General features: G+C 35.7%; 1 protein-coding gene across 2 annotated transcripts in view; it reads right to left on the minus strand.

Moving 5' to 3' along the window:
• Window positions 1–21,090, minus strand: part of TNIP3 (TNFAIP3 interacting protein 3) — a 109,901-nt gene extending 88,811 nt beyond the window's left edge. The window contains exons 1-2 of one of the 2 annotated variants that reach the window (XM_037727506.1): window positions 20,992–21,090; window positions 8,359–8,444 (exon numbers count right to left, since the gene is read on the minus strand). In XM_037727506.1, coding sequence (XP_037583434.1) covers window positions 8,359–8,444; window positions 20,992–20,994 — 89 coding nt within the window. In that variant the 5' untranslated portion in view covers window positions 20,995–21,090. Of the gene's footprint in view, window positions 1–8,358; window positions 8,445–8,531; window positions 8,574–20,991 lie in introns of those variants that run through there. The other variant, XM_037727507.1, reaches the window with a different exon arrangement.
• Between the last annotated feature and the right edge of the window lie 474 nt (window positions 21,091–21,564).

A 21,564-nucleotide genomic window follows, 5' to 3' on the forward strand; every position in this document is an offset into this window, starting at 1 on the left:
TTATGGGGACACAATTCAGTCCACAGCAAAGGAGATGAAGAATACTTCTAATGTCAATCCCAAGTCAATAAATTTGGCCAGGACTAGAAACCGTGCCAGAGCAAGGCCTGGTGAAGACTTGGTTGAAAAGATGAGCAAGCTGTGAGGGTCTAATGGTGATGAACAATAAAATCTCCCCAGAAAGAGTCCTCAGTATTCTGAAAATAGGTAAATAAATTAATAATTTATCTTGCCTTTCCTAGGCAACTTGTATATTCTTCAAATTTATCCAAGGGTGGGATAGTAACTATGAATATAGAGAAAATAGAATTGACCATCTACTGAATGTTACAGAAGCGGCTGTGATGGTTAAGGGGTTCATCATTATGTTTTCTCTATTTTAGTGTTTGTTTGAAACATACTCATAATATTGAGTTGTTGTTGTTTTTAAAGAGAATATATTATATATTCTTTGAGGGGGAAGGGGAGAGAAAGTTTCATTCTAAGTAGGAGAATACTTGGACATGTTTGAGAACCCAAAGACCAAGTATAAAAACAAAGGCAGTTGGCAAGAACTGTGAAGAGTCTGAGACTACTCTACGTGCAAGCTAGTAATTTAGTCTATCATTGTTTCATGCAAACTGGTAAAGGAGATAAGGCTTTTATGTCAAAGAAAAAGGACTTTACTGCTCAAAGCAAAAGGTTATCCACTGTATCAGCATTTGTTGATAAACTGGACTAGTTCCCAAATTTCCACAGTTTCATGCAAATAGAGCCAGGTGGCACTTAGCTATATGGTGAGTTGGGGTACCAGAGAGGAATCCTGGTCTTAGGAAATCTGGATATTTTACATTGAACAGAAAATGTGTCTGCCTTTGCAACAAAGGGTGACACTATCTTCCGAGGTTGTAAGCAATTGTGCCCTTTAGTCACAGAAAGAAACATTACTTTTATCTTCCAAAGGTGTTTATTTTATAAATATTTTGGAAATATAGTCCAGAACAAAGGCAGCCAGTGGCTGGTAAGTAAACTGGTAAATAAATTTTGATACAGCTATATAACTGGATACTATACCTTCTGGAATTTGCCCTAATGAAAAAAAAGAAAGTGAATGTGCCCAAACATTTGAATACAGTATGTTTGTTGCTGCGTTGGTTTTGATAGTAAAAGACTGAATTTAACTTAAATGTCTCAAACAGAGAATTGGTAAATAAATATTGATACAGATATATAAGTGGATACTCTACAGATAAAAGTTTACTTGGGAAAATATTCATAATATGCCTACTAAAACATGTTTCAGAAACAAATCTTTCACTATGGTCTCATTTTTGAAGAAACAAATCAAGGGAGGGAGAGAAAGATCTGAACAATTCTATCAGTGGTTACCTTAGATGATGGGACTAAAGATTAGTTTTACTTTCTTTTTTAATGTATTTATTTAATGGAGGAAAGGAGCTATGAAGGCAAAAGTGCCTTGAGTCCATAAAAGTCAGAATGCCTGGCTGCCTTCATCCAGTGATGTGGACCCCCAGAGGCCCATGGATGACTAAGCCCTTTCCAGGATGTCCCCCGGCCAGGGGTTTCCCCAGCCGTCCGCTCTGTAATGCAGAGCCAGTCAGATCTATAGGAGCGAAACTTGAAGCCAACCCCAATCCTACCTGCAACAAAAGATGACTGCACTCCCACTTGGGTGACAGATCAAGACCCTGTCTCCAAATAAAGGAAAAAAATGTGATCGGAAAAAGAAATGAGCTACAGGAGCCTAAAACAAGCAAGGCTAAGATGGCGAAACCCAACACCTATGAGGCTGAGAGGAAGACAAGCTAAAACGAGGTCTAGGTATAAAGCAGCAGCAAAGTCTTTGGGCCAGGCTATCCCCCAACACTTCAGAGGTGGGGGACCCCTTGTCAGAACTGATACCCCAGCTAAATTTCAGCTTGTCCTCTGGAAGCGCTGGAGACTAAGGTCAGTCAGATGATGGTTGCAGAAATGGTAAAGAAGGATCAGAGTCCAGGCCTGCCCCCAGCCCTGAAATTGTGGTCCAACACATTCCTGTTCTTTCAGCTTACTTTCCCTGTATATTTGCCTGTGTGATCATAGCCTGGAGCTTTCTGTTTTTGTTTTTAGAGACAGTTTCACCATGTTACTCAGGGTGGTGTTGAACTCCTAGTTTTATTTTCTTCCTTTTCTGTATTTTGCAAACACTAAAGCCATCTGAATAAATATAGTACCTCTTAGAGGTACTACACACAGGAAGAACTGACTTATAACGCATCCTTTAATTTTATAATAAGAAAATAAAAACGATTTTCAGTATAAGAATGAGAAAGAGAAAGGCAAAGAGGAATCAAAGATGGCACAGTGGTAAGCTAATTTAAAATGATCAGAGAAGTGCTCTGTTAAGGAATAGAGCTACCTTACAGGCTAAATTAGCTTCCACTTATTTATTCATTCAATGTTTTCAGAGCACGTGCCATGTGCCACTCACTGTGATTGGCCCTTTTCCTGTAAGAGCAACTAACCAATCAACAGATAAGGTTAAAATCAGAAATAAGCAAAAACACATAATCAAGTTTACTTCTCTATGTTTTTTGTAACCTACTCTAAATTTAGATTTAAAATGTGAAAAGACTCTCCAAATTGTATAAAACATTACGCACATAAATGTACGGTCTGATTATGAATAATAGTGCCCCCAGCAGTGTGATCATCAAGCATTAATAATAATAACAGTATGGAATGTGAAACTCACCTAAGTTGTGTTGCTAATATTTATATTTAACTCTGTTTGTGTATCCTGACACAGCCTACTGTTGTGTTCTAAAACAAATAAAGTATGATGTAGCACAGCAAAAAATGAAAACAAAAAAGATAAATCATCAAATGGTTTGGATCCTTGTTTTTTTTTTTTTTTTTTTTTTNTTTTTTGAGATGGAGTCTTGCTCTGTTACCCAGGCTGCAGTGCAGTGGTGTGATCTCAGCTTACTGCAACCTCTACCTCCCAGGTTCAGGCAATTCTCTTGCCTTAGACTCCCAAGTAGCTGGGATTGCAGGCACCCACAACCATGCCCAGCTAATTTTTTTTTTTAATTTGTATATTTAGTAGAGACAGGGTTTCACTATGTTGGCTAGGCTCATTCTGAACACCTGACCTCATGATACACTTGCCTTGGCCTCCCAAAGTGCTGGGATTACAGGCATGAGCCACCATGCCTGGCCTCGGTTTGGATCTTAAAGTAAATATTATTTTGCATTTTAGTGTGCTGGTATTTTCTGTAATAATTGAAAACCCTGCTCTGGTAATATAAAGAGAACAAAGGAACTTATTTATATGGTTAGAACAATGAAAATAACTGGGCTTGGAAAGTAGAAATGCCCCTGGCATAGAAATATTTCCTAGATGTGAAACAGAAAAATGATTCTGTAGTTCAGTTGGCTTAGAGAGAGGGGTGATGTGTGATTTAAATAATTATGATCCAATTTAACAGAGCAGAATATTTAGAATATGAAGTGACAGCTAGAGTCTTATGTTAATATAAAACTAGCAAATGATATAAATTACTTAAAAGAGGACTAAAAAAGGTATTTGAAACAAATCCTCAATATAACCTGCCTACACTCTAAACTCCTGTTTGAATGGAGAAATCAGTAGTATCCCAAGTGGAAGCCTACAACAGATAAAAAGCTCAACTCACTGAGGATATTACATTTAAAATTTCAATTTATTTGAAGGAATAAAAACAAAAAGATTCAAACCAAAGCCTAATTTAATTTTCCAAACTCTGGTCCCTTCATTTCCCCCATTATTTCTTCACATATTACATTTACACAAATTCCTGTCAGAGTAGCAGAGAGAGTTGTGAATTTGGTATTTCCAAATTGCCCTGAAAAATAGAATTTTGCTAATGCAAAACCTTCTATTGTATTAACTGGCTTTGAACTGCTTCAAATTTGAGCCACAGGAACAGAATGTACTGCCGTGGAGGGTCTGTATATTGAATTATCAACTCGGAGGGGATGGCTTCAGCATAAACTCTGAATGAAGCCTTCTGCAAAAAGAGAGCAACTCCTTAGAGTTGCCACACACAGAAAGGATAGACTTATAATTTATTCAGCTGGCTATAGGTTATCCATGACCTAGTATAGACCTCCAAGTAAGCTCTGTGCTGCCACAGCTTTTATTGAAGATATTTCCACTGAGGTAAAATCTCGGTGATTTCCAGTCTCTAGACACACAATTTCATGATGGAAGACAGTACCAGTACTTTCCATAAAAATACTAAGTCAATTCTTGGGAAAATTGTAATTTGGTATTCTTTCCAACAGTATCTCCCAAACACTTTCTAGTCTACAGTAATAGCTTTACAAGTGATTTCTGCATTGAATCCAAGAGTTTATGCAAGCATAAAGTATTAAAGACAGAACAAAATATATACTCTAAATAATCTTCTTGGACCTTCTGTATAAGGTAGCCCTCAGAAAATGGAAATCTGTGTTTATCCCATGGGCATTGTTTGCATGGAAGAGGCTTTTCTGAAATGTGCTTTATAGAGCCTGGCTCAAAGCACAAGTTGTCCCAAAGCTCCTTGTCTCAAATCTCTGTGAATTTATCCATCCAATAAAACTTAATTTCATCTAATATATTACACATAAATAAATAAAGTTGAGAGACTACTTTCTTAGTGTGAAAAGAGAAGAAACTTAGTCTATTGTCCAGAGACCCAATGTGACTTTGATGTTTATTAGTTTGAAGACATGCAATTTCTGAAAAACTAACAAGTTTGAATGGCAAATAAATAAATTAGTAAAATTTATGAAAAAAATTATGATTGGTCTATGACATTTTGCGTGTCATTAAAAATACTTATTCATCAGTGCTGCTGCTTGTTTAATGAAAAGAAAAATACTTTCATTCAGCTTTTCAAACTATAAGGTTCTCTTCTACCTAACAAAACAATATTAATGGGCAGAAGACACATTTTCAGGGATGTCTGCCTTTATGAAAAAGTGTGAGATAGCTTGAATTTATAACAGCTGTATAAATGGTTCTTTCTTCCGCCATTCCAGAATAGTTTAATTTAAAGTCAGGTAAGAAGGGGCTTAAAAATATAGAGGCCAAAAGAATTGTAAAAATGCTGATGATACCATAAAAGAGATCATTTTAGTTTTCTCTTACCACGTACATAGTACAAGTAAAACATCTGCCTGTCACCCCATAAACATTCCTACACCTCTCTTCCTTTTATGAGGAAAAAAAAATAGACCTTTAAGGGACTTTTAATAGCCAGCAGCTGTTTGGCTGCTCAATACTGCATCTGGAAGAGAGGATGCTATTCACATGGAGAGAAAAAGACAAAAGTACTGTTTAATTTTCTTAATGTACACCAACACTTTATATAAAGACATTTGAATGATTTGAATATGAAGAAAGACACAGAGCTCCTTAAATACATCTGAAAGCCACTATATCATTACCAGAAGGCATTAATAACTGATGGCATTCGATCCTGTTTGATATTAGGTTGAATGACTGCTGCTGTGAATGAGTTTGATGCCACGTAAAAGGGTCACTTCATGAGAACACAAATTCATCTCATTCTTCTGAGATGAACTCTACTTCAGGCTAAAATGAATCATAGTAGTTTTTCTGGCGAGGTTATAATTATAATTTTCTGAATGCATAATCCATTTTTAAAAAAACATTCTTCTTACAACAAATGTTAGGACAGGAAAGCATCTGCTTTAGAAAAATTAAAATGAGGAACTGGCTTTATAAGAGTACTTCAAAAAAAGGATCATACAGGTTGAGTGGGACTGCTTTTTTAATAACAATAGCTTCAGGACTGTGTTAAAGGGAAATAGAAAAACTATATAATAGCATGTTTACTTTGACAATCTCCCACAATGACATCAAAGTTGTTTCTTCTTCTCTTTTATTTTCCTTTGAAAGGATGCCTGGTGTGGCAACTGTAATATCAATGTAGAATACTTAGAGAGATGGAAGGACCTTTATGGGACCTAAAACACTTCAATGGTAAAGGAGTCAGTTCAGGAGTGATAGAGGGAAAGATGACTCAGGTGCTCACTATTCTCTTCCTGCCCTGTTTGCTGTCACCTCTCTTTATTCTTCCTTGCCACCTCCCTCAGACAAAGATATGGACCACAGCCCCTGCCTCACTGCCTTATCCCTCATCCTTCTCTCTGTGCTTCCAGGTATAGATACCCTAGTTGGCAACTTGAAAACCATCTTCTGAACATTTTAGGTTACCATCAAAGAACCTAGCTTTCTCTATTTCTTTCAGAAATGCAAATTTTTAACCACTGTAGAAAAAATATGTTAACTACTAAATTCTACATAATTTTCATCATTGGTAAACAGAACTAAGCAGTAATATGCATTACTGGCTGTGGAGAGGAGGCAAGAGAAAAGGACTCAGGAGCTTACACAAAGTCCTTAGAATTCTACACGTGGAAGGAAATGGCTTGTGCATGTGGAGGAATGGCAGGGTGAGGATAATCCCTACTTCTTAGAAACAATAGTTTTCTCCCTTCCTTCCCTTTTTCCTTCTTTCCTTTCTCTTTTCTTTCATTCTTTCTTTTTTAAACTGTGAAATTTTGCCAAGTGTATGATCCGCTGCCAAAGGAGGATGGATATCATCATTCCTAGAAGTTGTTCAACATCATATATTTTTTGTTTCTGTAATGCCTATAGTATCTTAGAAGTTATGAATATAATAACTTCATCCTCAAATGACTTGTGATGTAAATTTCAATTTTACTAATATTTTATCAAAATTTATATAAAATAGATCAGTGCTTACTGTAGACCCACAGTTTTCAGGGGGAATATTTTGCTGTACGCTGAGCCTTTCTGTTAAGGTAGATAAAATCATGTTGATGAGGCAAGACTTACACACCCAGAACAGTTATAGAATAATAAAGTACAGCACACAAGAAAATGCTAAATTGTTTAAAATTAAAGGCTAAAATTTTTGTTAAAGATTCTGAATGTAACTGATTGAGGTGAATGGGAGAAATCAATGTTTCTATATTTATTTGAGCTTCAGGTCTTTTCCCTTGCCGATTAATTTTAAATACTATTCCTAGAGTAGCCTATTGGAAATCTTTGGTTTAAAATTCTTAATGGTACCCCTTGTCCAGTCATGAGTTTCATATTGAAAGTATAGATGGGCCTCTTTTAATGAACAGATTCTCATAGAGAATCTCAGAATATGACTCCAGAAGCACAGGATCTGAGAACGCTAGTTTAAGAAACATTGACTTAAGAACTTTATTATTATTATTTCTTTAAATTATCTTTCACCTTAAAGGTATCACAAAATAGAAGTTTTGACTTTGTAAACAGAAACGTTGGCCTATAGAATAAATTCTCAGCTATTTAGTCTCTCACTCAAGAGAGACTATCAACTGAGTTTCCTTCTTTTTACTACAGACCACGTGCAGAAGCCAAAACAGTTAGTTGATCTGGACACAAATGCAAAACTTTCCTACCACCACGTCTTTGCACACATTCTGCTTTCAGCTTGGAATAGTCTTTCCTTCTCTTTTTCTATCTTTCTCCCCAGCTTCTCTTTGCCAGAAATTAGGTCAAACAACTTCTTCATGTATCTCTATCCCAATCTCTGGAAATCTCACCTTCCTCTAATTTCCAAGAACAGTTCATTTGTGCCTCTTTTATGAGGCAGAACATGCCGCCATATATTATGTATAGGCATGTGCAGGACTTTTCAACCTCAAGCAGCTTGAGGATAGGGTCTGAATCTGATTCTTCTTTTGCAAGGAGCAAGCACAGTATCTTGCACATAAAAGGTGTCAAATTAAACAACACCACCACAAAGAAATAACTCTATGAACGAACAAATAGAATGAGGCTTGAGAAAAATATTGAAAGGTTGATAGAATGTGGAAAGTGTCTAAGTTAGGGATTTTTTCATAAGGAACTTGGTAAACTTCACACCTTCCTTCAGGTGAGCTAAGGATTAAGCAAATCAGGAGAAAAGATACAGCTACTCCTCCACCTTACTGGTGAAATACAGTTGTTTCTGAGGAGAAAATTTGTGCAATTACAGAGAAACCATCCACCAAAGCTTATCAAAGGAAATTTACAAATACTTTAAAAAGCAAATAATCGTCATAATCTACCATGACTTTTGCCCCTGGGATAGCAACAAAAGAAAATATGTTCAGATAGATAAGCCATACTGTTACCCATCGTCTTTTCCTTTTCTGCCCTATATAGTTCCATGCAGACAGCTTCTCTTCTACTCTTATTACATTATCATTGTCGCAAACAGAAGTGCTCTAATTAGAATATTAGTGTTAGAAGCATATTATCTCCAAATAAACTGTTATTACCTTTCAGAATCTTCAGACTGATTGGTGAACATTATCAGTTTATCATCCCGTTTCTCATGTTTGTTTATGAGCCGTCCACATGGAATCTAAAAAAAAAAAAAATATGAAGGGCATGAGGTTCAATCGCATCTCAAGGGAAGTTAACTATGTCAGTCACCAAAGAAGAAAACCACCTGTTAAATGCATTTTTCATCAAAAGCCATGTTTTTATTCTCATGTCTTGTTTTCAGCCCTGCCAGACGTGAGAAGACAGACCACAAGCCTGCCTTCTGCCTAGTTTCAGTGAAAGTTAATAGACCAGGTGTAAACACAGGCTCAGTGAGTTAAGGAAGAGTCTCATGACAGGGAGAAACTGTCCAGGAGCAAGTAAAAGAAAGCTTGACATTCTAACACACACAGCATGAATGGTGAAAGTTGTCAGACTGACATGTTTATAGTTCAATTAACCCCAGTCTAGGAATGAGTTCTCCAGGGGTGCCTACTGACCCAGGTGCCAGCAGCTTTCTTCTAGGAAGACCACTCATGTCAGCTTTTTCTCCAATAGGAGTGATTGATTATTTTTATAATTTTCAGGGTAACAAGGGAAGTGGTAATGGGACAATAAAAAAAAGGAGAAAAAAAATTAATTATACTTAAGACAGAATTTGTTTCTCATTTTTTAAATTTATTATTAAGTCACACTTAAGTTTGGCACCTTAATCACCAAACTGTGGACAAATATTATACAGACTACATAGTACCTCATGGGACTTACAGTAGAATTTTGAGATTGAAGAATTTGAAGATTTGTGTATGCTTTAAAAGCCAATTCCTGTAGGAATTAATGCATTTTAAATGCATCTGGAAACCACCAATTGCTGTAAACCCATTAGAAATTTTAGGAGCTAGGCCTGTGGGAAATATGAAGCCAGTTTGTCTGAGTTTCATGCATTTCTGTTTAATTGTAACAACAACCCCACAAAAAAAAAATCGTTTGTTAAAATGCTTCAGGAAAGATTCATTTCAGCTATTGGCAAGTTGGCTGTACATAGTGTGGGAGAGTAAGTTTTGTTTTGTTTTCAGCTTGTGACAGCTGTTTAAAAGTCATCTGTTACCACCATGGTAGCCAGTCACTAGATGAAAGCAAATGCATTTCTGGACTGTTGAAAGAATTGGACCACCAACTAGTATAGCTATCATTTAAATATGCAAAATTGCAAAACTGCCCATCTTGTTTATGAGGCATACTGGAGACATTACACAATTCTGCAAATATGTTGAAGAGGAAACCAAGTGATGTGCTATCTCATAGAGTGACTGCAATAAGTGCCCATTTCTGAAACATGAAGTTTTAAATATTTATTCAATAAACAAATTTGTAGTAAGGTTTTAAAAATGTCTTATATTGTTTCACTATTTCAAAAATTACCTTTAAAATGCTAATTTCCTGGCATATCCAAATTACACATGGAGTCCTGGAGTATCAGGGAATCATAGAGTCTGAGACTGTGGAGAGCATGCTAAAATTTATGACGCCATCGTTTTACAATAGAGGAAACAGAAGTCCAGAGAAAACAAATGACTGGGCTAATTAATGACTGATCTAGGATTAGACACCAAACCATTTGACTCTTAGTCATGATTTTCTATTGTTGTTCCACAATTGAAAATTATAAAGAAGAAATTTTAAGTTTGAAATAAAATGAGCACTAATATTTTTTAATACTAATGTATTTTAAAACTAACCTACAAAATTTTTACATTACAGATACACACTAATAAAACTGTATTTCTTAGGTGATGGCATTGTATTATTTGATCTCTGGTAGTAAACACTCCAACAATGGCATGTACAAAGGGAAATCTCCAGACTTAAAATTTTATAGTTTAAGATTTGTAAATAATATCTGAGGCACTGGCAACAGACAAGATGGATATTGTCTCAAAGACATTATTTTACTGAACATTATATTTCCTTCCTAAATTGCCTTTTCCCAGGCTAGAATTTTACATTTGTTATTATTCTATCCAGGAAGTAAAAATATCAACCAGTGATAATCAGAAAAGTCAACATCCCAGGCATAATTATAACTTCAAATAGTTTATTTATCTATTCCCTCCCTCCCTCTGCCTCTCCATCCCTCCCTCCTTCCTTCCCTTCTCACCTCCCCTCCCCTCCCCTTCCCTCTCCTCCCCTCCCATTCCCTTCCCTTCCCTCTCCTCCCCTTACCCTTCCTTTCTTGTTTTCTTGTTTTCCTTGGGGAAAAGTCTTTTCAATACCACAGATAGAGGGGTTTTTCTCACCAAATAGTGACAAAGGAGACAATTTTTAAAAAGACACTCAGCAATTAAAAGGCTTCTGTTTCAAGTAGAAGCAAATAAATAAAATGAAGCCAGCCTGAGCACAAAGAGCCTTTTCAATACCACTGCCTCATTTGTTTTAAATCTTACAGAAAATCAACAACTTCAAAAGTCTCATAGGACTTAGCAAAGCATTTGTGTACCTCTCTGAACTTTGTCTCCACAAATTATGAGTCAGGGTGACATTAAACCATAAGATAAGGAATTCTGCTGAAGTTCTTTCTCCTATAATTTTTCACTGAGCAAAACCACAAAATCAATCTAGTGAGGCGATCATGCACTTCCTCAGTTTTGATTGGCTCGTGTGGAGACATGCAAACAAGCAGTGGTGAAACACCTGCTACAATAAACTAGGCAACGCTGTGTCTAAGCTCCCAAATCTAGTAGCACACTTCAGGTAACTTTGCTTGTGCTTTATTAATTGCTCATGTAATTCAAAACACTTATACCTTATTAAACATTTTACATATTTGAAACAGATTCTAATTTAGACATAGAACACAGTAGACTTCCATAAAAGCAAATTTTATCTGAATACTAAGCAGGGAAAGAAAAAGGAACGATAGGGCACCTGACTCCTTTTAACCTATGCCCATTCAAGATGGATTTCTCAGACACTTCATCCCAAAGTACTTAAAATAAAACCAGTCAGGTTTCTACTGCTTTATTATGATTGCATAGTGTCTGCCTATAATATACCTATTTTTGTTAGCTTTGAGGTAAAAAGCAACAGATCTTCCCTTTCTCTCATGTCAGTGGCTTTTAACCTCTACTCTGCAAAGTCATCCAAGAAGCCATTATTTTGCCCATATTTATTCATGTTTGTTATCCATGGGACAAGAAGCCTTTGTATGTAATCATTATTAATAAGAAGCATGATCTGTTCTTTACATGTGCCCCAAAACCTAAAATGCAATAAAATAAATAAATGGAAAAAAAAAAAAAAGAAGCATGATCATAACACATCCACTCTACTACAACCAAGCTGCTGTGAATTAAATACTGAGATCCCTCTTCTGAAATAACTTCTAGAAACCATGACACATTCTTTTGAAAGTTTTTGGAAAAGGCTAAATTATCAGGTTGAAGTTTGGTAAGGTAAAGAAAATCAATCTCAGTAATCTCAGTTAGCTTTAAAAACAGTAGAGATGACTTCCTTCCTTCATTTATAAATGGCCTTTGAAAATTCCTTTTCTTTGCATCTACAGAAACAGAGCAGCAAAGTGATGAAGAGCAGGCTCTGAAGTGAGACTGCCCAGTCCAATTCCTGTTCCTCTGGTGACTTTTTAACTGGGAGATGACAATCGTCCTGTGCTTCTGTTTCTCTTTATATGAGATGGAGATAAGAATAGTGCCTGCCTCACTGGGATCTTACGAGGGTTAAATGTGTTGATATGTGTAAAATTCACACAGTAATGCCTGGTATGTGTTTAGTACACTACATATTAACGGGTGTCATTTAAGAGAGTCATAGGAAGGAAGAGGTAAATAACTGTGATCAATTCACCATCTTGACTCTTGGTCGTATTGCAAAAGCTTGGTATATGAGAGTTATATAAATTATTGTTTCTAAAGCCTCTTTTAACTAAATAATTTTAGTTTTAGACTCTAAGATTTCAAATAAAGATATAATTGCTTGCCATCAAAGAATTCATCATCCTGTTGAGAAAATAGGATGACAAGCCTTGGCGGCAAAATACACAGGTGTTTTTTATTTTTGTGGCCCTAGGACCCAGCATGACACTTAGCTCATGGTGTGGACCTAATACTTTAAGAATAAAAGAAACAAATAATACCTAACTGTATAAGACAAAAGATAAAATGAAAAATAAGTGGCATTGACAATGAACAGTTTGGGATAACAGGACTTAACTATGGCCAACACTGGTTGCTCAGATATTTTTAGTGTATTATATGCAATGTTTTGTTTTTGGTTTCTTTTTAATATCAAGGATATTTAAAATCAAATTTAAAATATCACTTAAAGTTGTATTATCATTTTGTTTCCATGGAGAAGATAATTTTCTTCCTTCTTCCTTTCCTTCCTTCTTTCCCTTCTTTTTTTCTTTCATGCTTTCTGGCCTTCCTTTCCTCCCTCTCTTCCTTCCCTTCCTTCTTACTCTCTTTCTTTTCCTTCCTTCTTTTCTCTCTTTCTCTCTCTCCCTTCTTTCCTTCCTTCCTTTCTTTCTCTTTTCTTCCTTCCTTCCTTCCTTCCTCCCTCCCTCCCTCCCTCCTTCCCTCCCTCCTTCCCTTCCTTCCTTCCTCCTTCCTCTCCTCCTTCTCCTCTCTCTCTCTCTCTCTGTCTCTCTCTCCTTCTTTTGAGACAATGTCTCACTATATTTCCCAAGCTAGAGTTCAGTGGCTGTTCACAGGCACCATTATTGTGCATTGTGTTTCTGAACTCCTGGGCTCAAGCAATTCTCCTCCCTGAAGCTCCTGAGTAGCTGGGACTACAGGTGTGTACTACTTTCCCTAGCTCCAGCCACATACAATTTTTGAGAATGAAAATATTTACAATTAAAAACCACAGAAATAAGAGTACTCAACTGGTTCACAGCATCCTCTGAAGCTAAAAGCAAACTCATGACTTTGTTTCCATGATTTGATTAATTCTCCTTTCTCCTCACTCCTCTTCCTTTTCCTCTTTTTAAAGCAATTTTTATATTGCTAAAGAAGCAGCTGTTGCTTTCTGTTTAACTTAACCAAAAGATGTCTTCTATTCTTGGATGCATTTCAGTACATGAGTGAAAATCATAAGCTGTTTGATTGTTTAAGCAGAAGTTTACAGAATCCATACTTCCAAAATAACCCAACTTTCAAGAATAAACTTACTTTTGGAAGTAAACCAAGTTTTATGATCTTTATCATATTTCTGGTGACAGCTTTTAATATACTTGGGTATCTAAAGTCAGATTCAAGGGCAGGGTGTTGGTTTACCAGTCATAGTCAAAGTTTTCTCAAATAGGATTTACAGACCTTGAGGATGTTACATTAAAAAGTACCAAAGCATTCTTATACTATTGTATACATTTGTGCTAGCCAAGTCTATGTTATACATTGAGAGGTGTCCAAATGTAATTTACATACAATCAAAGACATGAAAACTTTACTTAAGGTAGAAATGACTAGAAGATGACAAGTGATATTTATTTGTATAAAATGTGTTTCTTTCTGGGTCATACAATTTACAACTCATAATACCTACCTGGAAACTGTTTCATTTCACCGTCTTTACTAAATTAAAAATTAATTGTTAACCAGGTTCAATACATTTATAATGAATATCCTCATTGGGTACTAAACCATCATGAAAATTACTATCCTTGTATCCATAAATAATAAATAATAAAGATTCTGTAAGGTAATACCTGAAAACCACACATATATACACATTCACATTCTTACAGATATAAAAGCACTTATATTAATTTTTTAGAAATGACATTATACCATTTAAGAATACATGAAAAGCTTTCTTATTGATCACATGAGAGACCTAAAGTTAGGTAGTCAGTTAATCAAAATATTGGTTCAAACTGGGACTCATGAAGACTAATACATGAATGCTATATTAATTTAATGTCACTGAAAATATATAGGTGAGCATCATTTGCTAAGCTCTTTTTTCTAAGAAATGACCTATTAATGGTTGGCCACATGTGCTCCCTGACCCACAATAAATCCTTGGTGAATTCTAGTTTTAGTTTCTTTACAAGAGAGCAAAAATTTTAAGACAGAAAGCAATCTGAAAACAGAATGCTTTTAGGTTTTTATGATAATTAACCACCTTTTTTTTTTTTGCCCTTCCCAATATCCAATTCATATTTAATAACTTAACCTTTACTGGATGTTTACAAGATGCAAAAACTAGATTGCATTGAAACAATGTTTTTTTTTACCTTTTTGTACTCATGTATATTAATGGCTTATATAAATTTTATTTAAATATGTAATGGCAAGAAAGCAAAATTGTCATAAGTAGCATGGGGGAATAAACAAAGATCATCCTAGGTAAGCACACCACTTAACTTTCAGAGGCAGAAATAAGTGAATGTCTTTAGCTGTGAGGACTTAGCATGCCTTGAGTTCCAGTCTGTGTGTTTTACTGGGCGAATGGACAGCAGGATTCGTTCCTGCTGTGAGTTTACTGGGTGGAGGATGAAAAAGAGCAATAGGTTCAGTCAAGAGTGGGAAAATGCCTGTGGAGTCAGGAAGCTGACATAAATTGGTGACCAGTGGTGAGAAGGGCTGTGGTGAATAAGTGAAGAAACATCCCGCCCAAAGGTATTAAAATTCCATTTAAAAAATCAATGTGAACAAATGAAACACATTCCTCTAAAAATTTGTGGTTTACTGTTAGCAATTCTCATGGCTTTTTGTAATTTCCAAACATGAGATATTGGTTGCCAATATGTGAATGATAATGAACAGCCTTTTTGAGATCCTTGCTACAATTGGTAATAAAGAAATGTAAAGAACTATAACATTTTTAGTATAAATTCTTGGTTATGTTTTTCTAATAATATCTTTAATAGTCAATCAGTCTTAATATATAAAATAGCCAGTGCGTATGTTCAAGAAGCTTTATCCTTAAAGCTCCTTATCGGTTATTGTATCTCCATAAATATTAAAAAAGAAAAAGGAATTCACTTAGCCTAGAAACAGGAACCATAAAGCAGGTCAGGTGACTATAAAACTAACCTAAATTTACAAGCACAAAGCTAAAACAGCCTTAAAATATTTCAGATAATTTCAATGCAAAATGAGGCAAATGCTCAATGTTTTTAAGAATATGATGATGCTGTCCAAAAAAAAAAAAAAAGCATATGTTGCACATTTTTATTCATTTATTTCCTCTAGCAAATAAGATTCCTACACCTAACAGGTATTTAAAGAGCTTTGATTACAGTGTGGAAGAAGTTGGAGGAGAGGAAAATTACACACCACTCTCATTTACAGTAATGGCTCAAGGGAAATTGAGAACAAGAAAGAGATTTTTGGCTACACTTCGCTTGGCTAAACCAAAAGAAAGAACTACCCAAAAGAGCTGTAACATTTTTTTTCCATTTCATATTTCTGAGAAAGGTGTCAAATCTGGGGACTTTCATCACCTATTTCATTCTAAGAAGTCTTTTTATTTTATAGCAATAAAGTTTCTTTGCCACCACAGATTCTCTATAGCTCAATCACATCAGAGCAGCTGCATTTCTTCTATATGCAAAACTGACATTTGAGACTGAAAGTGGAAAAGCTCCAGAACCAGGAGTCAGGAGACTAAGATTCTGTCTGTCACCAGGGCTATCACTGCATTTGCTTGACCCTGAATGTTTATCACTGGCTCTGAAATGGGAACAGATTGTACATTATAGTAGCGAATAGTGCTGATACTTAAATGTTATGAAAATTGGTCATCCAAGGATTTTTGCAATATTGCTATATTGCTCTTGATGTATCTTAGAAGCTTAGTGAAATATTAGTGAGATTTTTACCCTGTGAAGAGGATCTAGTGTTCCACAGAATGTTCCTTCATTCAGCAGAAAAATGAGCATATCCTTGTCCTGAGTCTTTATTCAGCTCTATTTGGGAATATTCCTGTATTGCAGATTTCTACTGATAAATGTCATCAAAGCTCCCCAAATTACAAATTCACTTTTTCAGATGTGTATTGGAAGGATGATTGGGTTTGGAGTCAAAAGATGTGGCATCCAATCTGTCTGTCACATTTAACAGGCTATGTGTCTTGGGACATATTATTTAAACACTCTGAGCCCCAATGTCCTCACCTGCAAGATAAGGATAATACTTCCCTTCTTCAAAGAAAAATCCATGTGATTAAACAAGACACTGCATTTTCAAGCAGCTGCCACTTCGCTTTCACTATAAGATGACTTTTCTAGTGTTGCATGGCAAATAGTAAGCTCCAAATACATGTGGGGAAGTTTAAATTTTGTTTAGTCTTCAAACCTCACTGGAGAGCCTGTAGAGAAAGTAATTTTTATGGGACGTGACTGTTACTATATGTGTTATTGTACATGAAAGTTGGTTGTTCTGCTGAAAACCATGGAAATGTGGAGGATGTGTTTTTTATGAGAATACGCTTCAGGCGAAACTAGGAATGGATTGCTTGCACATCTATTACAGGTGTACCAGCCTTGGCCCACCCTTAGCCTCCTGCTAACAGTACCAGTTCCTCTGGGCAGATGCTCACCCACTTGAGAGGGAAGTAAAGAATAGCCTGAGCCAATTTACCAGAAATCTTTGCACACCAGGATTTTCTTCTGAAGTAATAAATTTTGTTTTATAACTATACATTAATTTTGAATGCAGCTTAGCAAGTAACGACCAAACTTAAACCTAGTCTTGTACAGAAACTTTCATTATTTCCATGATAAAGTCGCTGAAAAATGATTATAAATAATAACATTCAATAATATTCATGTCCTATAAAAAATCACTTTTGCTACCTGCTTTCCAGTGGATTTTGAATATCAAACAAGATTTGAATTCTACCATATTTATTTAGAGCTTACAAGGCCGCACAGAAACTAGAAGAGGTAAATGCCTTGTTACCACACTTGCATTTCATCAATGCCTTATTAGATTCAGAGACTGAAGAGCAGAAGCCAAAGCTGTGTCCGTGAACATTTTTCTTAGCTTCCCTATCCATCTAGTACAGTAGGGTATCTGCGTAATTGTAGTACTAGTTTTTCTACTCCTGTCAACAGAACAGATCATTAGAAACTAAAAGGAAAGAATATAATAAATTCTGATTTCCATCAAATTTTCAGCAATAGAAGCCATATCAGAGATGATTCTTTCAAAAATATATATTATTACTACTATTAAAATCAATCAGTTGTGCTAAATCTAACCACCCGAGGCTACATTTGTGATTAACCCCAGATCAACAAACATCAGTATAAAGAACTATGCTGTCTCAATTCCTCAGATGAAAATAAATGGAAGACTGTTCAATTAAAATAATGAATAATACTGACTGATCTCAGCTGTGTGATTTTAATTAGTACTCTCTGCTGATAATGAAAAGTTGAGATGCCAGTACTTTGGGAGGCCAAGGCAGGCGGATCACTTGAGGTCAGGAGCTTGCGACCAGCTTGGCAAACATGTTGAAACCCCATCTCTACTAAAAATACAAAAATCAGCTAGGTGTGGTGGCAGGTGCCTGTAATCCTCGTTACTTGGGAGGCTGAGACAGGAGAATCGCTTGAACCCAGGAGGCAGATATTGCAGTGACCCAGGAGGCAGAGATTGCAGTGACCCGAGATCCTGCCACTGCACTTCAGTCTGGGCAATAAAGCAAGACTGTCTCAAAAAACAAACAAACAAAAAAAAGTTGAGATGAGACTTGATTCCTGAGAACTGGAGTTCAGACACAGAATCCACACTTTGGCTTTTACCTGTAAAGTTCGAGGTCCTTTCAGACTAATTATATCTTAATGTTCATGGATATTTTAAAAATATTTTTTCTTGCTTTTACACAAGTGGCAGAACACTTTCTAATTGGAAATTCATCTTCTTGTTTTCACCCGTATTTAGGCAGGTTTTAATTTGTCTATAAACACTTTAAAGTTGATAATCTTTCTACTCTTTTTTTCTATTAAATGATTTTAGGTATTTCTTTTCATTATAAATAAAATTTGATTTTTATAGCTTAAAGTTAAGCTGAGCAATTTTCTCTTATTTTAATATCTATAATTGTTTTGCCTTTTGTAATATAAAAAGTGTGAACCGTCTTCCCAGAAGATTTTTGAACACTTATTCTAAGTAAAGAGTTTGGGGAAAGTAACAATATATTATCTAATATTGAAAAAAGAATAGGACAGCATACTGAATACTGTTAGCATACAGTGTGTCTGAGAGTTATCTGACTGTAATCTATATATCTATATTTATTCACATCAAAAGGAAACATTTCACCATATTTGAAATTTAAAATGTAATTGAAAGCTGAGAAAGGGATCATTTGCCTTCAAAGGTATTTTATTAACTATACCGCTTAATACTGTATTACATACTATGTCATTTCTTCTTGCAGAATTTAAACGTGTCATATTAGCAAAGGCAGAGAATGATTAACTTTTATTATTTATCACGATGATCTATTAACTATATACTAACCACCCCACTGTGACTGTCATCCAAGGTTTTTAACATACTTAGATTAATCAAGGGATTCATTTGTTTGGCTTGTGCTTGGCAACCACTAGAATAATTTCCCCTGATGTGGTATCTTTGTTTCAAAACAATGGAGATATTTAATCTTGGCCATGTTTTCAAATAAAATTGATTTTTTATTCATGCTCTGTGCAATTTCATAAGACATTTTTGATTCTCACTTTTTTCTTTAAGACTTGTGGGCGTACATGTGAAAAGTAAGGTTTTTCTTGTTCTACGGTCTCATCCTTCATGAAACAAACATTTGAAAAGTCCAAACTGTCACAACTCCAAACAGATGGGAGTACAACTGTGACTAATAGGTGTTCCTCTGAGAATTCATCATTATCTGATCTTAATAAGAAAGTAGTGTTTTAGAAAAAGGGCTAAAGAGTAAAATGTTAAAGAGTAATTTTTAAAAGTTAACAGTTAAAGTGAGGTCTAAGGTTTTAACCTCAGCAGGAAGTATTCAGTTGACCAAAACCTTAGTAAGCACCTTTGCCTTCCCCTCCTCCCACCTTCTCCACCTCTGCCTGCCCCCCTACCTGGACAAGAAGGTCCCCAGGACTTTTGAGGACTCAGGGACTTTGATTGATGAGGTATATGGGAAGTTTGCCTGTCTCTTCTACACTGAGCCACGGGTCTCTTTGGCAGCTATGTGCTTTAGGTTCCTTTAACAGGAGGAATTGTGTTTAACAGTTAATTTTCCAAGTTTAAAAATTATTATTTCTTCCTCATTTATGCCTCATTAAAATTGGAAAATTGTACAATGGCTGCAAATTTCAATGAGAGAATTGTACTGGAAGCCAATGATAATTAAATATATGCTTGGAGAGACAGTAGAAACAAGCTAAAGGGGAAGACAGAAAGAGAGAAAGAAAAATAGGCACAGAGGGAGATCAAGAAAAAAGAGAGGGACAGAAATGGGCAGAGAGACAGACAGAGAAAGAGGGTGACAGGAAAAGAGACAGAGGCAAGGCTCCACACAGAGAAGACAGCAACAGAGGCACACAGAAAGAGGGACAGAGTGAAAAGGAAAGAAGAAAATGAAAAGGCATCTTTTTTCTCTTTTAGACTTTAAACATTTATTAAAACGCTGATATAAAAAATAGACTACAAAAGTTGAGAAGACCATCTCTGAAAATAGTTTGTTAACGTTGATCCATTCCACAAATATTTACTGCTTGCTCATTGGGTTAAGGCCTGATTCAGGCCTTCCACTGTGGGGACAGTTCTGTGCACGCAGTACCACTGGAAAGGACACTCTGGGAGTCTGCCACAGGGCATTGACCGAGATTCCTAACAAGAGTGAAGTTTTCAGCATTGCACAGCAGGGAGTTTGTGGTTAAGCCAGAAAGCAAATGTTACCAGATTCACAAAATATCGGCACTGCACCTGTAGGCATCTAGTCTACCTTTGTCCACTGCTGGCTTTTAAAATTAACCTCTCTTGCAGGATAATGTAACTGCTCACACTTAAATTATTCCTAGGTAAGTTTATTTTCTAATCTCCTTTAGAAAATTTGACTATTTAAATAAAACAGTCCAGTAACTTTATATTCAGAAATATATTCTTTTAGAATGTTTTATGTTCCTCATCGACGTGATTCTAAAGCACCATGAAGAACACAGTGAAAAATGTTCCCAGCAGAGGAACACACTAAATGGATGCTTGCTCTGCTCATTGCTTAAGCAAGATTGTTCAACTCTGTAATATCCCAAGAGGGAAAGCATAATTATTCATATAAGTACTTACATTTAGTTATTATTTATAGGATTTTTAGAAGTAATAAAGCAAATAGGATAACATTCACATCATTAAATGTGTCATTTCCAAAGTTTATTTTAACTGATGTGCACAAAGGGGCCAACTGATAAAAGCACTAAAATAAAAATTTTAAAGGAAAAGCATGCATTATTACATTTACAAGTTCTATCTAACTTGTCGCCTGGAACACAGAAAATCGTATCCTAATTGTTAATATTACTGAGCTTATGATCAATTAGATATGTATTTTTAATATGAGAACTTTATGCATTTAAAAAAGGAATTAAGTTACAGCCAACTCTGGTAAGTAAGCGAAATGAAAGTAAAGGCATAAGACATTATGTTACTCACCATGTTCTATCCTGAAAGTCCCTCTCAGATGTAGGTAAGTGTACTACAAGGCCTAATATGAAGATCTGTCTTTAAGACTCTTTGAATCAAACAGTAACTAAGTGGTTTAAGTAGAAACATGTATTTTGAAAGGTTAATCCACCCATACACAGGGAAACCCCTTTTTTAAGAAAGTCATTCTGCTGCCAAGAGACTATTAATATTCACCTCTAAGATACAAATACAACCTACAGATAAAAGATTCACAACCTATGTGAAAATACCGCAGAGGATTCCCTCTTAGTCTCTATGTTGTAATGGAAACACAAGAAAACAATATGCCTCTTCAGGCAATCGGGAGTACTACAGGAAATCTACCTGCCCACTTAATGGAAAAGTCATATCAGCTTAATAGGGCCACAACACATAAACATAAATTTAGAATTAGTATAACTTACTGTAAGGACCACATAGGTCACACACTCATTTCTAGGAATGTTCCTGTGTTTCATCTTCCTATTTCTTTCCCTGAGAGAGCTAGCACCCAGGTTAACATTTAAACAGTCACCCTTTAAAGTAATTTAGAAATAAGTT

The sequence above is a fragment of the Cebus imitator genome, unplaced genomic scaffold (genome assembly GCF_001604975.1).
Source record: "Cebus imitator isolate Cc_AM_T3 unplaced genomic scaffold, Cebus_imitator-1.0 Scaffold233, whole genome shotgun sequence".
In the NCBI taxonomy this organism is placed as follows: Eukaryota; Metazoa; Chordata; class Mammalia; order Primates; family Cebidae; genus Cebus; species Cebus imitator.